Raw genomic sequence first — 19,323 nt, 5'->3', positions numbered from 1 at the left:
ATATATACACAGATGTCAATCTAAACACTGGTGAATGTTTTGGAAAGGATAGTAAGTTTATGTCAAGTGGTGCAGATAGATGCAGACAGCGCTCTAGTTTTTTTGGATACTTTTGTTTTCGATCTCTCTTCCTTTTTTAAAAAGATTTTATTTATTTATTTGAGAGAGAGAGAGCTTAAGAGAGAGATCACAAGCTGGGGTGGGGAGAGGTGGGAGAGGAGAAGCAGACTCCCTGCTGAGCAGGGAACCGGACTGAATCCCAGGACCCTGGGATCTTGACCTGAGCTGAAGGCAGATCCTTAACTGACTGAACCACTCAGGCACCCTCTCTTCCTTTTTATTTAGTTGTACAATAAGAGAAATGTCTTTGTAAAACCCTTTTTCTACTTCTCCTTCCAGCAAATATGGAGAACTAGGTGACCTGAAAAAAAATCTCCAACGACAAAATACATAGAAAGTTAGACGCCATGGGACATCCTTTGTCACAATGCCATGTGACATTGCTTGTAAATGAATGTCTGACCTCTCAAGAATGTAAGAGCCATAGTACTGAGTAGTTAGGAAGAAGCTCTGAAACTATGGCTATGCAAAGGATATTTAAATTTGCAAGGTCGGGCGCCTGGGTGGCTCAGTTGATTAAGCGACTGCCTTCGGCTCAGGTCATGATCCTGGAGTCCCGGGATCGAGTCCCACATCGGGCTCCCTGCTCAGCAGGGAGTCTGCTCCTCCCTCTCATGCTCTCTGTCTCTCATTCTCTCTCTCACAAATAAATACAATCTTAAAAAATAAATAAATAAATAAATAAATAAATAAATAAATAAATAAATAAATTTGCAAGGTCTTGTGAGAAGAAGGATGAGGTTAAAAAAAAAGTTATTTATTCCCTGTTTCTTCCTCTCTGCTACCAGCCCTGGCTTGTGGCATTTAGAGGACAGGCATCATCATACTCATCCACCAGTTATCTTGCTGGGTCCCTCTGGCCTTTTGCTTTACTCACTGCATTCACCCAGTAGCAGTCATTAAATATTTGTTGAAAGCAATTTACTGTGAGATGATTTTCAGATTCTTTCTTTAGTCTAATCTGTGTTATAAAATAGAATCATACATCTTCTCTAATGAGCTTTGTTTTAATTAGAAGATGAGAATGTCTTCAATGATATTTTAATATTTATAGGCTGTACCTACCATTGTTACTAAATAAAAGATGTTTCCCGTGTTAGTTATTGTATTATAATTTTTCCAAATTTAAAGTAGGCCAAATCGTGTTCATGAGGTAGTATAACATAATTAAGAGTTCAAACTGTGTGATAATAAAGACCTGGGGATAAACTTTGGTTTTACCATCCATACTAGTTGTTTGATCCAGGAGAAGTTACTTAACCTACCCAAGCTTCAGCTTCCATATCTGTATGATGGAATAATATTTGTTCCTCAAAGTTTTGTCAAGATTAAATAAAATAATCTTTACAAAGCATTTAGCATAATGCTATTCCTGTATTATAGACTCAGTGATTATTGGCTATTATAATGAGAGAAAGAGATTTGGATTATTAGTGTAAATTCCATAGAAACCCCCATGAAAGTATCTTTAGGTTTAACAGAAAAAATTAAATGGTTCTTAAATATACTTTCTGATTCCCTGTATTCTTATCCTAGACTCATAATCACCAACACTATAATATCATATTCTGAAAACATTTGCTTACTTTTGCCCAGCTTTATTAAGGTATAATTGACAAATAAGAATTATATATATATAAGACATATAACATATATAATATATAATTGTTATGTATTATATTTGTGAAATTATTAATCTACCCATCATCTCACATGATTATTATTTTTCTTATATTTTTCTTTATCTTCATCTTTTCATCTTGTCTTCATCTTCATCTTTGTCTTCTTTTTTTTTTTTTTTCCTGGTGAGAACACTTAAGATCTGTCCTCTTAGCAAATTTCAAATATACAATACAGCATTGTTAACTATTGTCATGGTGCTGTACATTAGATCTTCAGAACTTATACATCTTGCATAACCAAAACTTTGTACCCTTTGACTAACATCTCCCTATTTTCCCCTCCCCGCATCCCTGACAACCACCATTCAACGCTCTGCTTATGTACTGTAATTTGCATACACTGGGCCTGACCTATTTTAAGTGTATGATTCAGTGATTTTTAGTAAATTTACAGAGTTATGCAATCATCATAACATTCCAATGTTTAGGACATTTTCATCACCCCAAAAAGGCCCCTCATGATCGTTTACAGTCAAGGGACCTTTTACTTTGGCAGTGTATTTGGGAATGGTTTCTATTCTTGTACTTACTCTTACTCTATATTAGGCATGTGAATGGATAAGGTCCAGGATGGAGTTGAAAAGTTTTTGAGATGAGAGGGAATCAGGGGACGTGATTTGGGTATTACTCCATCACACCTTTGCAGAGTGAGCATGAAAATACCAGAAGCCATACTACTAGTCAGAAACAGAAGTGACCAACCCTTGGAAGTTAAAAAAGGAATCAGGACAAGTGAATTCAGGAATAAATGGAAATAGGCCATAGAAGGAAGTGAAATCACATTGGACTTTGTTTATTTAAAGGTCATATAATAGTGCCTGAAAATTTTTTAATAGGGCAAGAACAGGGATAAGGAAAGATTGTAAATAGAAAAGAGATCTTAATGGTTAAGAAATTGCAGATAAGAACTTGCAAACTGAAAAGTGGGACAGTAGAAACCACTGTGATCAGAGACAATAGGTAGATTTCCTTTGAGGGTAGGTTGAGCTGAAATGAATTTTAGGACTTCTTCCCTCTTAGCATCTTCTGTCACAGTGCTAATAAATGGCAGAATCAAGTGTATTATTCAAAACACTGATTCTAAAATCTCTATAAAACCAATATTTTTTTAAAAAAAGAGTTGATTCAAAGATAAACATTAATTTAAGCTTCTATCATATAACTAATTTAATTATATAAGTGAAATCCATACAAGGTAAACAAAACAAATACCATTTGCCTTTTAGTTCTTTTCTCTAAGCCATACTTCTTGCAAAAAATAGAAAGGATACAATGGGGGAAGCAGAGAGGTATGTTTTTACCTTCTACAATTTCATGAAGCACATTGTTAAACCCTGTGAAGCCAAAAGGGTATATTCAAGTGCACTAAGGTGTATATTTTCATTTATTATCCACATAGTTTTCTTCTCCGTTAGAACTGAGAGAATGTCTATCCCTCTCTCTGGATTCAAGAGATCGTTTTTTTACAAGTAGTGCTTGAGTTGGGAAAAAATAGTCCTTAGGTTTTTCTCTGGAGATTTAGTTCTGCCACAGAAGCAGAGGCACATTATTCTTTGTCATTTTTTTCTGTGTTCCTCAAACCTAATCCTCTTCTGCCTGTGCCTCCTCCCTGATCTTTTCCTTCCGTTTTCCCTCCTTGCCTCTTCTTCATTTCTAATCTATATTCTTCCATGACTCTACATACCAAAATAATGGCTTAGTTGGGCAAATGGGTTAAGGGGTGGAGGTTATGGTGGTGTGGGGGAGGAAAGGCTCAGAGAAGTGGCAGAGCAAGTCCCAGGATCTGGGTGTGAGCAGGAAACTAAGAAAGAATTGCTTTATTTCTCTCTCCTCGCCTGCCCCCTGCCTCCTTCAACCCTAAGCTAAGTCAAGGATTTCAATGTCTTAGAGTAAAGGATAGAGATGGGAAGACCAGTTTGTGGGGTAGAAGATGATGGTGGCTTGCACCAGGGTTGTTGCAGTGAGTGTGGAAATAAATGGTTGAAATCTGCTTAGGTTTTGAAGGAAAAGGCAGAATTTTCTGGGGGAGAAAATGGACAAAGGTAAAAGAGGAAGAGAAGAGACATACACCACATCAAACAGACCTGCCATGAACTGAGATGGGAAAGTGTACAGAAGGAGCTGGTTGTGAGGAGCAGATAGGGAGCTCAGTTTGGGACATGATAAATTGGAGCTGTGAAGAGGAGAGCTTTTGTTTTTAATTAGAGTTCAGGGAAAAGGTCTAGGCTAGAGATCTGAATTTGGGAATCATCACAACTGAAGTATTTAAACCAGAAGATTAAATGAAATTACTTGGGAAGGGCATGGAGACTAAAAAAAGGAAGTGCCCCAAGGAGTGGGTTTTGGAAGGTGCCAACACTAGAGGATGGGGAGATAAGGAGGACCAGCCGGAAGCAACTGATGTGGAATAACCACACAGGAACATACAGTCATTGTTTTAGTTGTATTTTGGTTAGCAATTAGAGTAAATGAATACGAATGTTATTTCACTATGTGCTTTATTTTTCTTTACAACTTGAGAATATGACACCTCTGGTAACAACATGCACATGCCCCTGTGAGTTATGGGTATGTGTGTGTGTTGTGCCTGTTTTCTAATTAAACTGATACATAATTAAATAGATATATATTTTAGTATATATATATATATATATATATATACACACACACATACATACATACATACAGATATACACTTTAATTCACTGTTTCATCAGTAGAAAAATGTTACAAAATTAATTTCAATTTTCATGGTCCATGATTTGCTATATTATTGACATCCTATAAAATATTTTTTGTCCAAGCAAATACTTTGTCTTTCTTCTGGTTTTGTCTGATTGATAGTTAATTCAAGTGTTTGGATTCAGTTTAAATTTCAGACCACTATAAAATAGAGTTTAGCTATATTCTTTTTTATCTCAATAATTAAATTATACTCATAACTTACCATTTAAAGTAAGGCACTGAATAGGTAAAGGAAATTTATGTACTTTTAAAATTATTTTGTGGGTGGCGATATTTTTTTTTTTCCACACCATACTACTTCATCCTGGACATCAACATTGGTTTTTATTGTGGAAAATGAATCTTTCTACCTCACAAGGTAAGACGCTCGTCGTTAAATGACCTAACGGGGAGAAGCAGTGCCCGCTATGTAACTTTGCTCCAATGGAGACTGACTTAAGAGCAGGGGCGGGAGTTATAGGAGTGTCCCGTGATGGAGATTGGGGAAGGAGAAGAAGAGGAAAGGGAGTATGCTGGGAGGGAAAAGATGAAAAGTTGATGAAAATAGGGAGGGGAGGCAGCACTGATAATGAGAAGGGATGCAAAACAACCTGTGCTAGATATAAAGATGGAGTACAAAGCTAGCCTTGTAAAGGATATCATGGAAATAAGAGTAACCGAGGAACAAGGAACTTGAAAGTTAGAATGAGAAAAAGGACCTTTATCAGCGTCATTGCTAGCAAGATCAAGGGTTTAGAGGGGATTCACAGCCAAAACAAGGGCAGCAGGTGTCTCTAAAAGTGCTCAGCTGTGCCTGTGCATCAGCTGGATTTCCTGAGGTGGCTGCTACAGATGCTACAACCCACTGATGCCAGGGAATCTGCATCTTTTAAACAAACACCCAGGCCCTCTCCTCATCCCCAAGTGAATCGTATGCCTGCTAAAATTTGAGGACCACTGAAATAATAGGGAAAGTAATAGGGAAAGAACACCTAAGAAATAAATCTTGAAAATGTATGTAGTAGACTCAAATGGAGAGGAGAGTCTAAAGGAATTTGCAGAATTAGAAATATGTAGGAAAAAATAATGAAAGTAGGGGTGCCTGAGTGGCTCAGTCTGTTGAGCGTCCGACTCTTGGCTTTTGCTCAGGTCATGATCTCGGGGTCCTGGGATGGGGGGATCAAGCCCCACGTGGGGCTACATGCTCAGTGCAGTTTGCTTGGAATTCTTTCCTCCTCCCTCTCCACCCCCCGCCCCTACCCCCTGCTCTTGTGCCTTGACGCGCTCTCTCTCAAATAAATTAATAAATAAAATCTTTAAAAAAAAAATAATAATGAAAGTAGGTAATGTTCAGGAATAAAGTAACAATGAAATGCCAGGGAAGTATGAGATGAGTAAAGAAGGAAGGCAATGGTGACAGGAGTCAAAAGAATGCATGGGATTGAATTATGAGAGGGCAGGCATGACACCCTCAAAGAGGACAGTTACAGGAAGAGAAAGATGGAAGACCACACATGGCCTCCAGAACTCTGCTTTCCAAGAGCTAAGCCGTGGAAAGCCTGTCAGTACCCAGAAGTTGACAGAAGAAAGCAAATTATGACAGAAGAGCAGATCAGTGGAAAGGGACCACCAAACAGCTACTGCACGTTGCTTTCTATGTTGGGTCTGTAGTTAAGTCTCTCTCTGCTGTCAGAGGTGCTGGGTATCAAACATCATCCCCACCCCCACGACCCACCAATATCTTTAGATAATCACTTTCTTTGCAAAAATAACACGGAGTTGTTTCATTTCCTAATCCACTGTGGTGGATTGAACTTTGTATCGGGTCTGAGTACAGATGAGTAAGGGAAGACATCACGGGTGGTGATTTTATTGTTAGAGGCCTTAGCACACTCCGCATGAGATCAGATGAACCAGAAAAAGTTATAGATAACTGGCAGGGACAAATGTTTTCTTTCTCCTCCTCACCATTGTTCTTTGTTCATTTGCTTTAATTTGCATTGAAATATATATAATAAGTAGTTAAGGTATGTTTTATTTTTAGGCTCCCACTTCTGAAATGTAAAAGTCTGTAAGTACAGAATTAAGAGCAAATTCTCCTAAGTGTCACACACTAGCGACATGTTTCTTAGCCTTCGCAAACCTGTATCCCTCATCAGCTTCTTGCCCTAGCTTCTGAATAGTCCAAGCAACCAAGGGTTTTTCTTTTAATCATTGCAATAAATAAATACATAAATAAAATTATGGGAATATTCATTATATGTTTACAAGAAAGAGTGTTGTCTTCCTAAAGAAACTTGTACTTTCCCCTAAAAGTCATTAGTGTAAATGGAAGGGGAGGAGGAGTGCTCCCTGGATGTTAGTTTTTCTCATTGGATTCTAATATTTCTAAATAAGAAATGGAATTATGGGAATTTTAGTAATTTAACTGGTAAGTGTAGAGAAAATAATAAATACTCAACACAGAGTACAAGATATATGAAAAATGCTTTGACAGTTGGATGCAAAGAGATGTAGGCAAGTGCTGCACCAACCAAGTGAACTTCGCTCTTCTTTCACTTTGGCTGGTATTTTGCTGGTTTATTCCTTTCCCTGCTGAAATGCTTCCTTTGTCTTTCCTAATCCAAAGATTCCTTCATTCCATGGAATCCTTACCCCCATAGTATGCTTGACCAATTCTTAGATGATGATTATAAAAGTCAGTAATTCTTCAATTAGTAATCAATTTTACATTTTTTTCCAAGTGAAATGAGAAAGCACTAGGAACAAAATGGGTAATGATAAAATAGCATAATGAAATTTTTATGCTATAAATATTCTTGTTCTATCCAATAAAATTCTCCTTATGCCCACTTGGCATTAATGTATTTTCTCCCCATTTCTCAGCTATTAAAATTTACTCACTCTGCCCTACCTATCATGGGGGAAAATATAGGTAGTATTTATTGAATGCTTGCTCTGTGTTAGTCACTATTGTAGGCATTTCACATGAATTATGACCAATCTTACCCACCTCTTAGAATTCTTGTATATTTATTCCTAATTTCCTGTGGAGGAAACTGAAGCCTACTAAGGTCACCCAGCTAGCAGGTGGCAGAGCCAGGATTAATATTCAAATTAGCCTGAATATAAAAGCTCATACTTTTCTTTTCATTCTGTACTAATGTGACTTCAAGTTTATTAGTAATTAACAATAATTTTATTTTGAATACTAATACCTGACATATGTAATTATAAAGAATCTTACTTGTGGTTGAGCAAAACTCGATGTATTTCACTTTTAAAATCTTTAAAAAATATCTTGGTCTTAAAAAATATCTTGGTCATTTTACTTAAAAAACTCTTAGGACATCATATAAACCTCTTAGAATAGTTCTTTTCTGTTCAAAAGGAAGTCATGCTATTTGGAGTTCTGTTTCTCATTTGCCATCTGGTACTAAGGGCTGCAAATTCTTTCTGCTTTTTTGTGTAACTTGCCTTTATCTTTGTTGTTCCAGTACTGGATACCAGTTTATTTACTATTCACCTGAAAACACAGCCAAAGCAAAAGAAGTTCTCAGCAACATCAATCAACTACAACCTCTGATAGCAACCCATGCAGACCTACTGCTTAATTCTGCAAGCCAGCATTCTCCAGACAGCTTGAAGAATTCTTTAAAGATGCTTTCAGAAAAAGTAAGATCCAAATCACCACTACAGTGGGGAAAATGAAATACCCAAATCCCCATTGGTGTTGCTTTCTGCATACATTGCCTTTCATAGCATCTGGAAATGTAAAATAGACTAAGTTAAAAAGTAAGCTTCAAAGTATTGCCACAAGATCAAAATGAATAGGCCTCATTCTCTTTTCAAATCTTACTGAGCATTAATTTTTTTTTAAGTAGGAAATGACACCTATTATTGGCTAAGGTATATTTTCTCTTTTTCTTGACATCTTTCATTCTCTTTGGTTCATGGCCTTATTAAAAGAGTTAAATTAGATTTTGAAAATTACTTTATTTTCCTCTGGTGATCAACTAATTTTTACGCATATGAAGCTATACATTTGAATTAGGAATGTCACTTCATTTGAAAGCACAACTTTGATGTGGATTCTTATCAGTAGCATGGGGTAATTCCTCTGCCTCAGTTTGCTTTCTGCAACCTTATCTACTGGGAGAAGATTTTAAAAAAATTTAAAAATATTAGCTATTGTTTGAAATGTAGTGGGACCTAAGCCTTAATTTTTTCAAAGGTGCCTTGCACCTGTCTATGCAAAGAGGAAACGTAGTCTGGCATGGGGTAAACACTCAACATCAGCTTCCATAGCTAATTAAGGCAGCTGAAAGATTCAGAGAGAGCCAAGATAGAAAAGATAAGTTGCAGCTTGAGTTTAAATATAAAATCAGGTGTCCTGGAGTCCAATTCCAATACACTTATCCTTAACCTTTGCATTCTGAGGACATCTCGCAGTTTATTATGAGATAGTTCCAATAAATATGACCTTGAAGAAACTGAGCAAAAAAAAAAATTCTCATTATATCATTTTAGAATAAAATAACTGTAGTTTGTCATGTCCCTAATGAACAGATTCATGAGAACTTGGGTATTATATATTTATATATGTTTGACTCATATATGTTAATTTATAATGTTAAAACCTGGCACTTACTGAAATTTTAATGTACATTATCGTATATTTTTCTTACAGAAAAAAACTAATACCTATTTTCATTAAAAATTAGCTAATATTGGGGCACCTGGGTGGCTCAGATGCTTAAGCATCTGCCTTTGGCTCAGGTCATGATCCCAGGGTCCTGGAATCAAGCCCCGCATCAGGGCTCCTGGCTCAGCGGAGAGCCTGCTTCTCCCTTTCCCTCTGCCTCTCTCCCTGCTCATGCTCTCTCTCTCTCTGTATCACTATGTCTTAAATTAATAAGTAAAATCTTAAAAAAAATTAGCTAATATCTATTCAGAAAGGTCAACTGAATTGTCTCATAAATTAAAAAGTGAAAAATGACAACCTAAGACTTCCAGTTCAGAATGCAACATTCTTTCCATGACTTAACAGGTACTTCCATCATGAAATGGAAAGAAAAAAATTGACCCACATTTCACAGATACCCTACTTTGCCAAGTATTGTGCTTTATGACTTACATGATTTCATTTAATCTTCAAATTTAATTTTTAAATTGTAGGTACCTATTATCTCCATCTCACAAAGGAAAATGATTGAAGCTCAGAGAAGTTAAAAAAAAGATTTGTGAAATCACGCAGCTAGAGTCAAACCAAAAAAGATGTGTGAAATCACGCAGCTAGAGTCAAACCTAAGGTTCAAACAAAACTGGGGTTCAAACCCAGATCTGGTTGACTCTGGGATGGAAAATCTTTCTCGTATCCTCTTTGTAATATATGTGTTTTGACATTTCCTTTTTAAAAATTTTTTAACATCTTTTTGTTAGACATACTCCTCAGTAATGCTTCAGTATCCTAATAGTCAACAAATATGTCTAATAGTCAATAAATATGTCTAATAGTCAATAAATATGTCTAATAGTCAATAAATATGTCATGGCTAGAAAAAAGGGGGGAGAAGAGGAGAGTGTTGCATATAGTAAAATAATATAATTTCATTTTGGTTGATTTCTTTTTTGGATTTGTAGATGATGTGAGTTTTTTCTGGGTTCACCTAAGCAGAAAATCTTAGCAAACAGCACATCACTGCAGTGATTACAGAGCAGTGCTTATATTCTTCCCGTGCATTGGGCAGGGGTTTGTCCTTTCATACATCATTTACAACTTGCTGCAGTGATTGGGGTGGGGGATGGGACAGGGTGTGAATTTTCTCCTGTAATTCAGTATTGCTCCAAATTTTTCCCCTATGTTTTTCTACTAAGTAGACAAACTTCATCTACTAATAAATCTGTCAGTCCTTGAAATCAGGGGGATCTTTTTGAAGTTAAGTTTGCAAGCCATGCATTATTTTAAGAATTCTCTCTGGAATTTCAAAGAATTATCTAAGTTAACAGAGTTTTGCATAATCTATGAAGATGGCTAATAGTTTAGGGTTTAAAATAATGTATGATCCATGAACTTGGTATAAAAGATAAATATTCTTAGTGGCATCTTAAATTTTATTATAATTTAATATTACAAAGATGTAGCTTAAAATATTTTGGATTTTTGTTGTTGTTGTTTTAAGATTTTATTTCTAAGTAATCTCTATACCCAATGTGGGGCTCAGACTTAACAACTGCAAGATCAAGAGTTGCATGCTGTAGTGACTGAGCCAGCCAGGCTCCCCTAAGACATTTTGTCTTTAAGATCGGGGCCTTTCACACTGTGGGTTAGAGCATAAAAATCCTTTTTTGTTGATAGTCCTCTTGTTTCTTTTTTTGAGTCTGAACTGGTTTGTTTAGAAAATAAATACTTTGGTTATTTTCTTTGGAGCTCATTCATACAGCATATTCAATACATAATGGGGATTATCTGTGTTCATACTTATCAAGGAAACTCCATAGTCAAGTATGGGAGAGTTCTCTGCACTAAGCTGGGGAGGCTGGGGAGGGCTGAGGGCAGCCCATGTGTAGTGTAGAGGAGGCATTCAGTTATTTTGTAATGAGATGGCATCTCTCCTCTTAGGTAACATGTTGCATCTGGAGATGATAGCAATGGACAAATTATCAGATCAATATATACTCAGAGTCTGGGGGTGGAAAGCAAAGGACAACAGAGACAACTGCATATTCAGAGAATCTCAGAGCAACAATATTTGTAGATCCAAAGTCAATTCATGCCATCTCTACTGTTATTGATAACCAAGCCATAAGACTAAGGCTCCCCAGCAAAATTCCATCCCTCTAAACATCTACTCGTGGAAACAAACAAACACAATTTATGAAAATAACTATGAGTGAGGTGTTATTATAACTTTCCACAAGTCCATGAATTTTCAACATTTAATCTTTTTAATCCTATGAAGTAGGTACTGTTAATAGCCTTATTTTATACAGTAGGGGAAACTGAGGTACAAAAATATATATAATGTACCCCAAATCACACACCTTGTGAGTCTAGCTCCAACTGCTGTGAACTTAGCTACTATACAATATGGTCAAATGTTCCATGAGTTCCATGATGGACACTTGCATATGCAATGAAGGAAACAAGTAGGGATGTGGGGGTGAGAGTGGGGAGAATAAAACTGAAAGTCCATAAGAATAAAATTTTTTTTTATAATATTTTCATGTCCTAATGTGCACAAACTCAATTAAATTGTTCTAATTTTTTAATTATTAGTATACCTTCTGATGAATGACTGGGTTTGTTGCATATTAATTCATGAAAATAATAAAGAAATTATTTAATCTTTTAGGGTCATAACAAAAGACAGACTGAGTTTATATGAATAGCTTGAAGAGAGAAGACAAAGGATAAGCCAAATTTTTAACGTAAGATCTGAAAGGTTAATAATAGGATGGGATAAAAATATATTTTCCTTTCCGCTAGACTGAAAGTATGCAATACTATGAAAAAGAAAAGGGAGAAAAAAGTAATGTGATGAAATTCAAACTAAAAAAATAAGGACCTAAGTATAGACCGGTGTATGGTATTTATCTCTCATAGCTTAGATATCACATTCTCTACTTCACAGAGATTGATAAATCTTGTTTAGAAAATCATTATTATTGCTCATCAAAAAGCAATATCAAGCACTTAATTGTGTGTGGTATTGCACTAGATGCTATATGATAAATACTAAATAGAAATGGCCCTTAACTTTTACAACCTAAAATTTAAAAGAATGGGGTGTGTCACATTATGACAATTGTTAAATGGTAACAATAACATAAGGATTTTGTTACAAATATTAGAGGCTATGCTCACAATATATTTGACAAAATCTCACAACTTCTAATTCCTAGTATCCTTTAACCTTAACATAATATACTGAAATATCCTATTGTATTCAAAAAAAGAAAACAAAACACTTTATTCTAACATTTAGCTCAGGGTTTTCTTAAGAAATGTGCTGCGTTTTTTGTTTTTTTTTTTTAATGGCAATGCCAGGAAGCCAGTATACTAAGAAGTTGAAGATACACATAATATATTGATTATGTTGATCACTTGGCTACTGCAAAGGAATTCTTACTTTTATTTACTTCAACTACCCTATCTCAGTTCCAAACTAAACAGAAGAACTTAACGAGTAGAGGTTCTTTTGTTTATTTATACTTGGTGAAAGTATATATAAATGTATATAAATATGTAAATGAAAATGAAACTTTGTGATAGTATTTCTACTTCTTTTTATACTCCTCTTTAAATGGTAAGCATTTAATTGGTGAAATAAGCATATATCAAGCAAAAATGAAGCAGAAAAATATGACCCATAACCAGAAGAAAGATCAAGCAACAGAAACAGACCCAGAAACAACAGAGATAATGAAATTAGCAAATAAGGACCTTACAACAGCAATTATAAATATGCTCCATATATTTAGGGAAGCAGAGAAACACATACACAGGGTAAGGGGGAAATGGAAAGCTAAAAAGAATAACATAGAAATGAGAGAATTATGAAATATAATTTCTGAAATAAAAATATGTACTAGGTGGACTTAGCAGATTGGTCACTTGAGAAGAATAAATAGTGAACTTGCAAACATAGTATTAGAAACCATTTAAATGAAGTACAGAGAGAAAAAGACATAAAAACAGAGAGAGAGAGAGAAAAAGAACAAGAATGACTTACAGAACAATACCAAGAAGTCTAATATGCATGTAATTGGAGTCCTGGAAGAAGCAGAGAGGAAAACAAACAAATATTTGCTGAAGTGATGATGAAAATTTTTCAAAATTCTATGAAACAGTGAAACTATAGATCCAAGAAGTTCAGTGTACTTCAAGCAGAATAAACATTACAAAAAATGAAGGTACATCATCACTGAACTGCTGAGAAACAAAGATAAAGTGAAAATTGAGAAAAAGAAAAAGTATATATAACAGAATTATTCATAGGCTTCATATTAGCCACTATGTAAGCCAGAAGACAATGGAGTAATATCTTCAAAGTACTGACACACACACACACAAATTATAATTCCATATCAAGAGAAGATATCTTTCAAAAATAAAGATGAAATAAAGACCATTTTAGACAAATAAAAACTGAAAGATTTCATAGAAAACTTGCACTACTACAAATTTTAAAGTAGTCTTCAGGCAGAAGGAAGTGATAACATGCAAAAAATAGATCTACACAAAAGAATAAGGAGTGGCAGAAATGGTAAGTATGTGGACAGATACAAAAAATTCAAACTTTAATGTACTTAAATATATTTACTCTTTAAAATAAAAGTAATACCCAGGGGTGCCTGGGTGGCTCAGTCAGTTATGCGTCCAACTCTTGATTTCAGCTCAGGTCATGATCTCAGGGGTCTGAGATTGAGCCCCGTAAAGGCTCCAAGCTCAGGATGGAGTCTGTTTGAGATTCTTTCTCTCCCTCGCCCTCTGCCCCCCCGCCATGCTCTCACTCATTCTCTCTCTCTCAAAAAAAAAAAACAAAACTTAGAAAAAATAAATAAAATAAAAGTAATACCCAATGTATTATGTGGCTTGTAACTTATCATGTAAGTATAGACATCAATGGAATGGAATAGAGAATCTAGAAATACATCCGCACATATATGTTCAAATAACTTTAGACAAAAGTGCAAAGAAAATTCACTGGGAAAATGACGTTTTTTAACATAAAACTCAGGAACAATTGGATAGCCATATGCAAAAAATCAAATGAACCTTTCTTATCATTACCTAACACATCTATAAAAATTAATTCAAAAGATAATAGATCTTAATATACAGGCTAAAAGAGGAAACAAATGTCAAGAAGACAACACAGGAGAAAATTTTTGTCATCTTGGGTTAGGCAAATATTTCTTAGAACACAAAAAGTAGGAACCAAAAAAAGAAATCAAATGATATATAAGACATCATCACAATCAAAAACTTTCATTAAAGTTTTCAGGAGACACTATTCAGAAGACACTATTAAAAATGAAAAGGCAAGGGGGGAGGAGCAAGATGGCGGAGGAGTAGGAGACCTAAATTTCGTCTGGTCCCAGGAATTCAGCTAGATAGGGATCAAACCATTTTGAACACCTACAAACTCAATAGGAAATCAAAGAAAAGAATAGCAGCAACTCTCTGAACAGAAAAGCGACCACTTTCTGGAAGGTCTCTTCTGATTCATTTAGTGTATATTTTTCTGGGGTTGTTGTTACCCTGTTAGCATTTTGTTCTCTCATTCATCTATTTGCCTCTGCACAAATGACAAGATGGAAAAACTGACCCCAAAAAAAAGAACAAGAGGCAGTACCAACTGCCAGGGACCTAATCAATACGGACATTAGTAAGATGTCGGAACTAGAGTTCAGAATGACGGTTAAAAGATACTAGCTGGGCTTGAAAGAAGCATGGAAGATACTAGAGAAACCCTTTCTGGAGAAATAAAAGAACTAAAATCTAACCAAGTCGAAATAAAAAAGGCTATTAATGAAGTGCAATCAAAAATGGTGGCTCTAACTGCTAGGATAAATGAGGCAGAAGAGAGAATTAGTGATACAGAAAACCAAATGATGGAGAATAAAGAAGCTGAGAAAAAGAAAAACAGCTACTGGATCACGAGGACAGAATTCGAGAGATAAGTGATACCATAAGATGAAACAATATTAGAATAATTGGGATCCCAGAAGAAGAAAGCGAGAGAGGGGCAGAAGGTATATTGGAGCACATTATAGCAGAGAACTTCCCTAATTTGGGGAAGGAAACAGGCATCAAAATCCAGGAGGCACAGAGGACCCCCCCTCAAAATCAATAAAAATAGGTCAACACCCCGACATCTAATAGTAAAACTTACAAGTCTCAGAGACAAAGAGAAAATCCTGAAAGCAGCTCGGGACAAGAGGTCTGTAACCTACAATGGTAGAAACATTAGATTGGCAACAGACCTATCCACAGAGACCTGGCAGGCCAGAAGGGACTGGCATGATATATTCAGAGCACTAAATGAGAAAAATATGCATGCAGCTAGAAGGAGAGATAAAAAGCTTCCAGGACAAACAAAAACTAAAAGAATTTGCAATGAAACCAACCCTACAAGAAATATTGAAAGGGGTCCTCTAAGCAAAGAGGGAGCCTAAAAGTAACATAGACCAGAAAGGAACACAGACAATATACAGTAACAGTAAACTTACAGGCAATACAGTGGCACTAAATTCATATCTTTGAATAGTTACCCTGAATGTAAATGGGCTAAATGCCCCAATCAGAAGACACGGGGTATCAGATTGGATAAAAAAATAAGACCCATCGATATGCTGTCTGCAAGAGACTCATTTTAGACCCAAAGACACCTCCAGATTGAAAGTAAGGAGGTGGAAAACCATTTACCATGCTACTGGACATCAAAAGAAAGCTGGAGTGGCAATCCTTATATCAGACAAATTAGATTTTAAACCAAAGACTATAATAAGAGATGAGGAAGGGCACTATATCCTACTTAAAGGGTCTATCCAACAAGAAGATCTAACAATTATAAATATCTATGCTCCCGCAACCAATTACATAAGCCAATTAATAACAAGATCAAAAAAACACATCGACAACAATACAATAATAGTAGGGGACTTTAACACCCCCCCTCACTGAAATGGACAGATCATCTAAGCAAAAGATCAACAAGGAAATAAAGACTTTAAATGACACACTGGACCAAATGGACTTCACAGATCTATTCAGAACATTCCATCCCAAAGCAACAGAATACACATTCTTCTCTAGTGCCCATGGAACATTCTCCAGAATAGATCACATCCTAGGTCACAAATCAGGTCTCAACCAGTACCAAAAGATTGGGATCATTCCCTGCATATTTTCGGACCATAGTGCTTTGAAACTAGAACTCAATCACAAGAGGAAAGTCAGAAAGAGCTCAGATACATGGAGGCTAAAGAGCATCCTGCTAAAAAATGAATGGGTGAACCAGGAAATTAAAGAAGAATTAAAAAAATTCATGGAAACCAATGAAAATGAAAACACAACTGTGCAAAATCTTTGGGATGCAGCAAAGGCGTTCGTAAGAGGAAAGCATATAGCAATACAAGCCTTTCTCAAGAAACAAGAAAGGTCTCAAGAACACAACCTAACCCTACAACTAAAGGAGCAGGAGAAAGAACAGCAAATAAAGCCTAAACCCAGCAGGAGAAGAGAAATAGTAAAGATCAGAGCAGAAATCAATGAAATAGAAACCAAAAGAACAATAGAACAGATCAATGAAACTAGGAGCTGGTTCTTTGAAAGAATTAAAAAGATTGATAAACCCCTGGCCAGATTTATCAAAAAGAAAAGAGAAATGACCCAAATCAACAAAATCATGAATGAAAGAGGAGAGATCACAACCAACACCAAAGAAATACAAACAATTATAAGAACATATTATGAGCAACTCTATGCCAGCAATTAGATAATCTGGAAGAAATGGATGCATTCCTAGAGATGGATCAACTACCAAAACTGAACCAGGAAGAAATAGAAAACCTGAACAGATGTATAACCACTAAGGAAATTGAAGCAGTCATCAAAAATCTCCCAACAAACAAGAGCCCAGGGCCAGATGGCTTCCCAGGGGAATTCTACCAAACATTTAAAGAATTAATACCTATTCTTCTGAAACTGTTCCAAAAAATAGAAATGGAAGGAAAACTTCCAAACTCATTTTATGAGGCCAGCATAACCTTGATCCCAAAACCAAAGACCCCATCAAAAAGGAGAATTACAGACCAATATCCCTGATGAGCATGGATGCAAAAATTCTCACCAAAATACTAGCCAATAGGATCCAACAGTACATTAAAAGGATTATTCACCACGACCAAGTAGGATTTATTCCTGGGCTGCAAGGTTGGTTCAACATCCACAAATCAATCAATGTGATACAATACATTAATAAAAGAAAGAACAAGAACCATAGGATCCTCTCAATACAGAAAAAGCATCTGACAAAGTACAGCATCCTTGCTTGATTAAAACTCCTCAGAGTATAGAGATAGAGGGTACATAGCTTAATATCATAAAAGCCATCTATGAAAAACCCACAGCGAATATCATTCTCAATGGGGAAAAACTGAGAGCTTTCCCCCTAAGGTTAGGAACGCAGCAGGGATGTCCACTATCACCACTGCTATTCAACATAATACTAGAAGTCCTAGCCACAGCAATCAGACAACAAAAAGAAATAAAAGGCATCCGAATCGGCAAAGAAGAAGTCAAACTCTCACTCTTTGCAGATGATATGATACTTTATGTGGAAAACCCAAAAAACTCCACCCCAAAACTGCTAGAACTCATCCAGGAATTCAGTAAAGTGGCAGGATAATAAATCAATGCACAGAAATCAGTGGCATTTCTATACACCAGCAACAAGACAGAAAAAAGAGAAATTAAAGAGTCGATCCCATTTATAATTGCACCCAAACCCGTAAGATACCTAGGAATAAATCTAACCAAACAGGCAAAGAATCTGTATTCAGAAAACTATAAAATACTCATGAAAGAAATTGAGGAAGACACAAAGAAATGGAAAAATGTTCCATGCTCATGGATTGGAAGAACAAATATTGTGAAGATATCAATGCTACCTAGAGCAATCTACACATTTAATGCAATCCCTATCAAAATACCATCCACTTTTTTCAAAGAAATGGAACAAATAATCCTAAGATTTGTATGGAACCAGAAAAGACCCCGCATAGCCAGATGAATGTTGAAAAAGAAAAGCAAAGCTGGTGGCATCACAATTCCGGACTTCAAGCTCTATTACAAAGCTGTCATCATCAAGACAATATGGTACTGGCACAAAAACAGACACATAGATCAATGGAACAGAACAGAGAGCCCAGAAATGGACCCTCAACTCTATGGTCAACTAATCTTTGACAAAGCAGGAATGAATGTCCAATGGCAAAAAGATAATCTCTTCAACAAATGATGTTGGGAAAATTGGACAGTCACATGCAGAAGAATGAAACTGGACCATTTCCTTATACCACACACAAAAATAGACTCAAAATGGATGAAAGACCTAAATGTGAGACAGGCGTCCATCAAAAGCCTAGAGGAGAACACAGGCAACAACCTCTTCGACATCAGCTGCAGCAGCTTCCTAGAATCATCGCCAAAGGCAAGGGAAGCAAGCGCAAAAATGAATTACTGGGACTTCATCAATATAAAAAGCTTTTGCACAGCAAAGGAAACAGTCAACAAAACCAAAAGACATTGACAGAATGGGAGAAGATATTTGCAAATGACATATCAGATAAAGGGCTAGTATCCAAAATCTATAAAGAACTTATCAAACTCAACACCCAAAGAACACAGAATCCAATCAAGAAATGGGCAGAAGACATGAACAGACATTTTTCCAAGGAAGACATCCAAATGGCCAACAGACACATGAAAAGGTGCTCAACATCGCTCGGCATACGGGAAATCCAAATCAAAACTTCAATGAGATACCACGTCACACCAGTCAGAATGGCTAAAATTAACAAATCTAGAAACGACAGATGTTGGTGGGAATGCGGAGAAAGGGGAACCCTCCTACACTGTTGGTGGGAATGCAAGCTGGTGCAGCCACTCTGGAAAACAGTATGGAGGTTCCTCAAAAAGTTGAAAATAGAGGTATTCTACAACCCAGCAATTGCACTACTGGGTATTTACCCCAAAGATACAAATGTAGGGATCCGAAGGGGTACA

General features: G+C 36.1%; 1 protein-coding gene across 8 annotated transcripts in view; it reads left to right on the top strand.

Annotated features, from left to right (window-relative positions):
• The window catches only part of INPP4B (inositol polyphosphate-4-phosphatase type II B), a 797,414-nt gene that overhangs the window by 652,631 nt on the left and 125,460 nt on the right, over positions 1–19,323 (top strand). For all 8 annotated transcript variants that reach the window (XM_032412907.1, XM_032412905.1, XM_032412906.1 and 5 more), the window contains one exon: positions 8,024–8,201. In XM_032412907.1, the coding sequence (XP_032268798.1) occupies positions 8,024–8,201 (178 nt within the window). The remainder of the gene's footprint in view (positions 1–8,023; positions 8,202–19,323) is intronic.

The sequence above is a fragment of the Phoca vitulina genome, unplaced genomic scaffold (genome assembly GCF_004348235.1).
Source record: "Phoca vitulina isolate PV1807 unplaced genomic scaffold, GSC_HSeal_1.0 scaffold14, whole genome shotgun sequence".
NCBI classification, from domain to species: Eukaryota; Metazoa; Chordata; class Mammalia; order Carnivora; family Phocidae; genus Phoca; species Phoca vitulina.
This window is presented reverse-complemented; position numbering and strand designations above follow the sequence as displayed.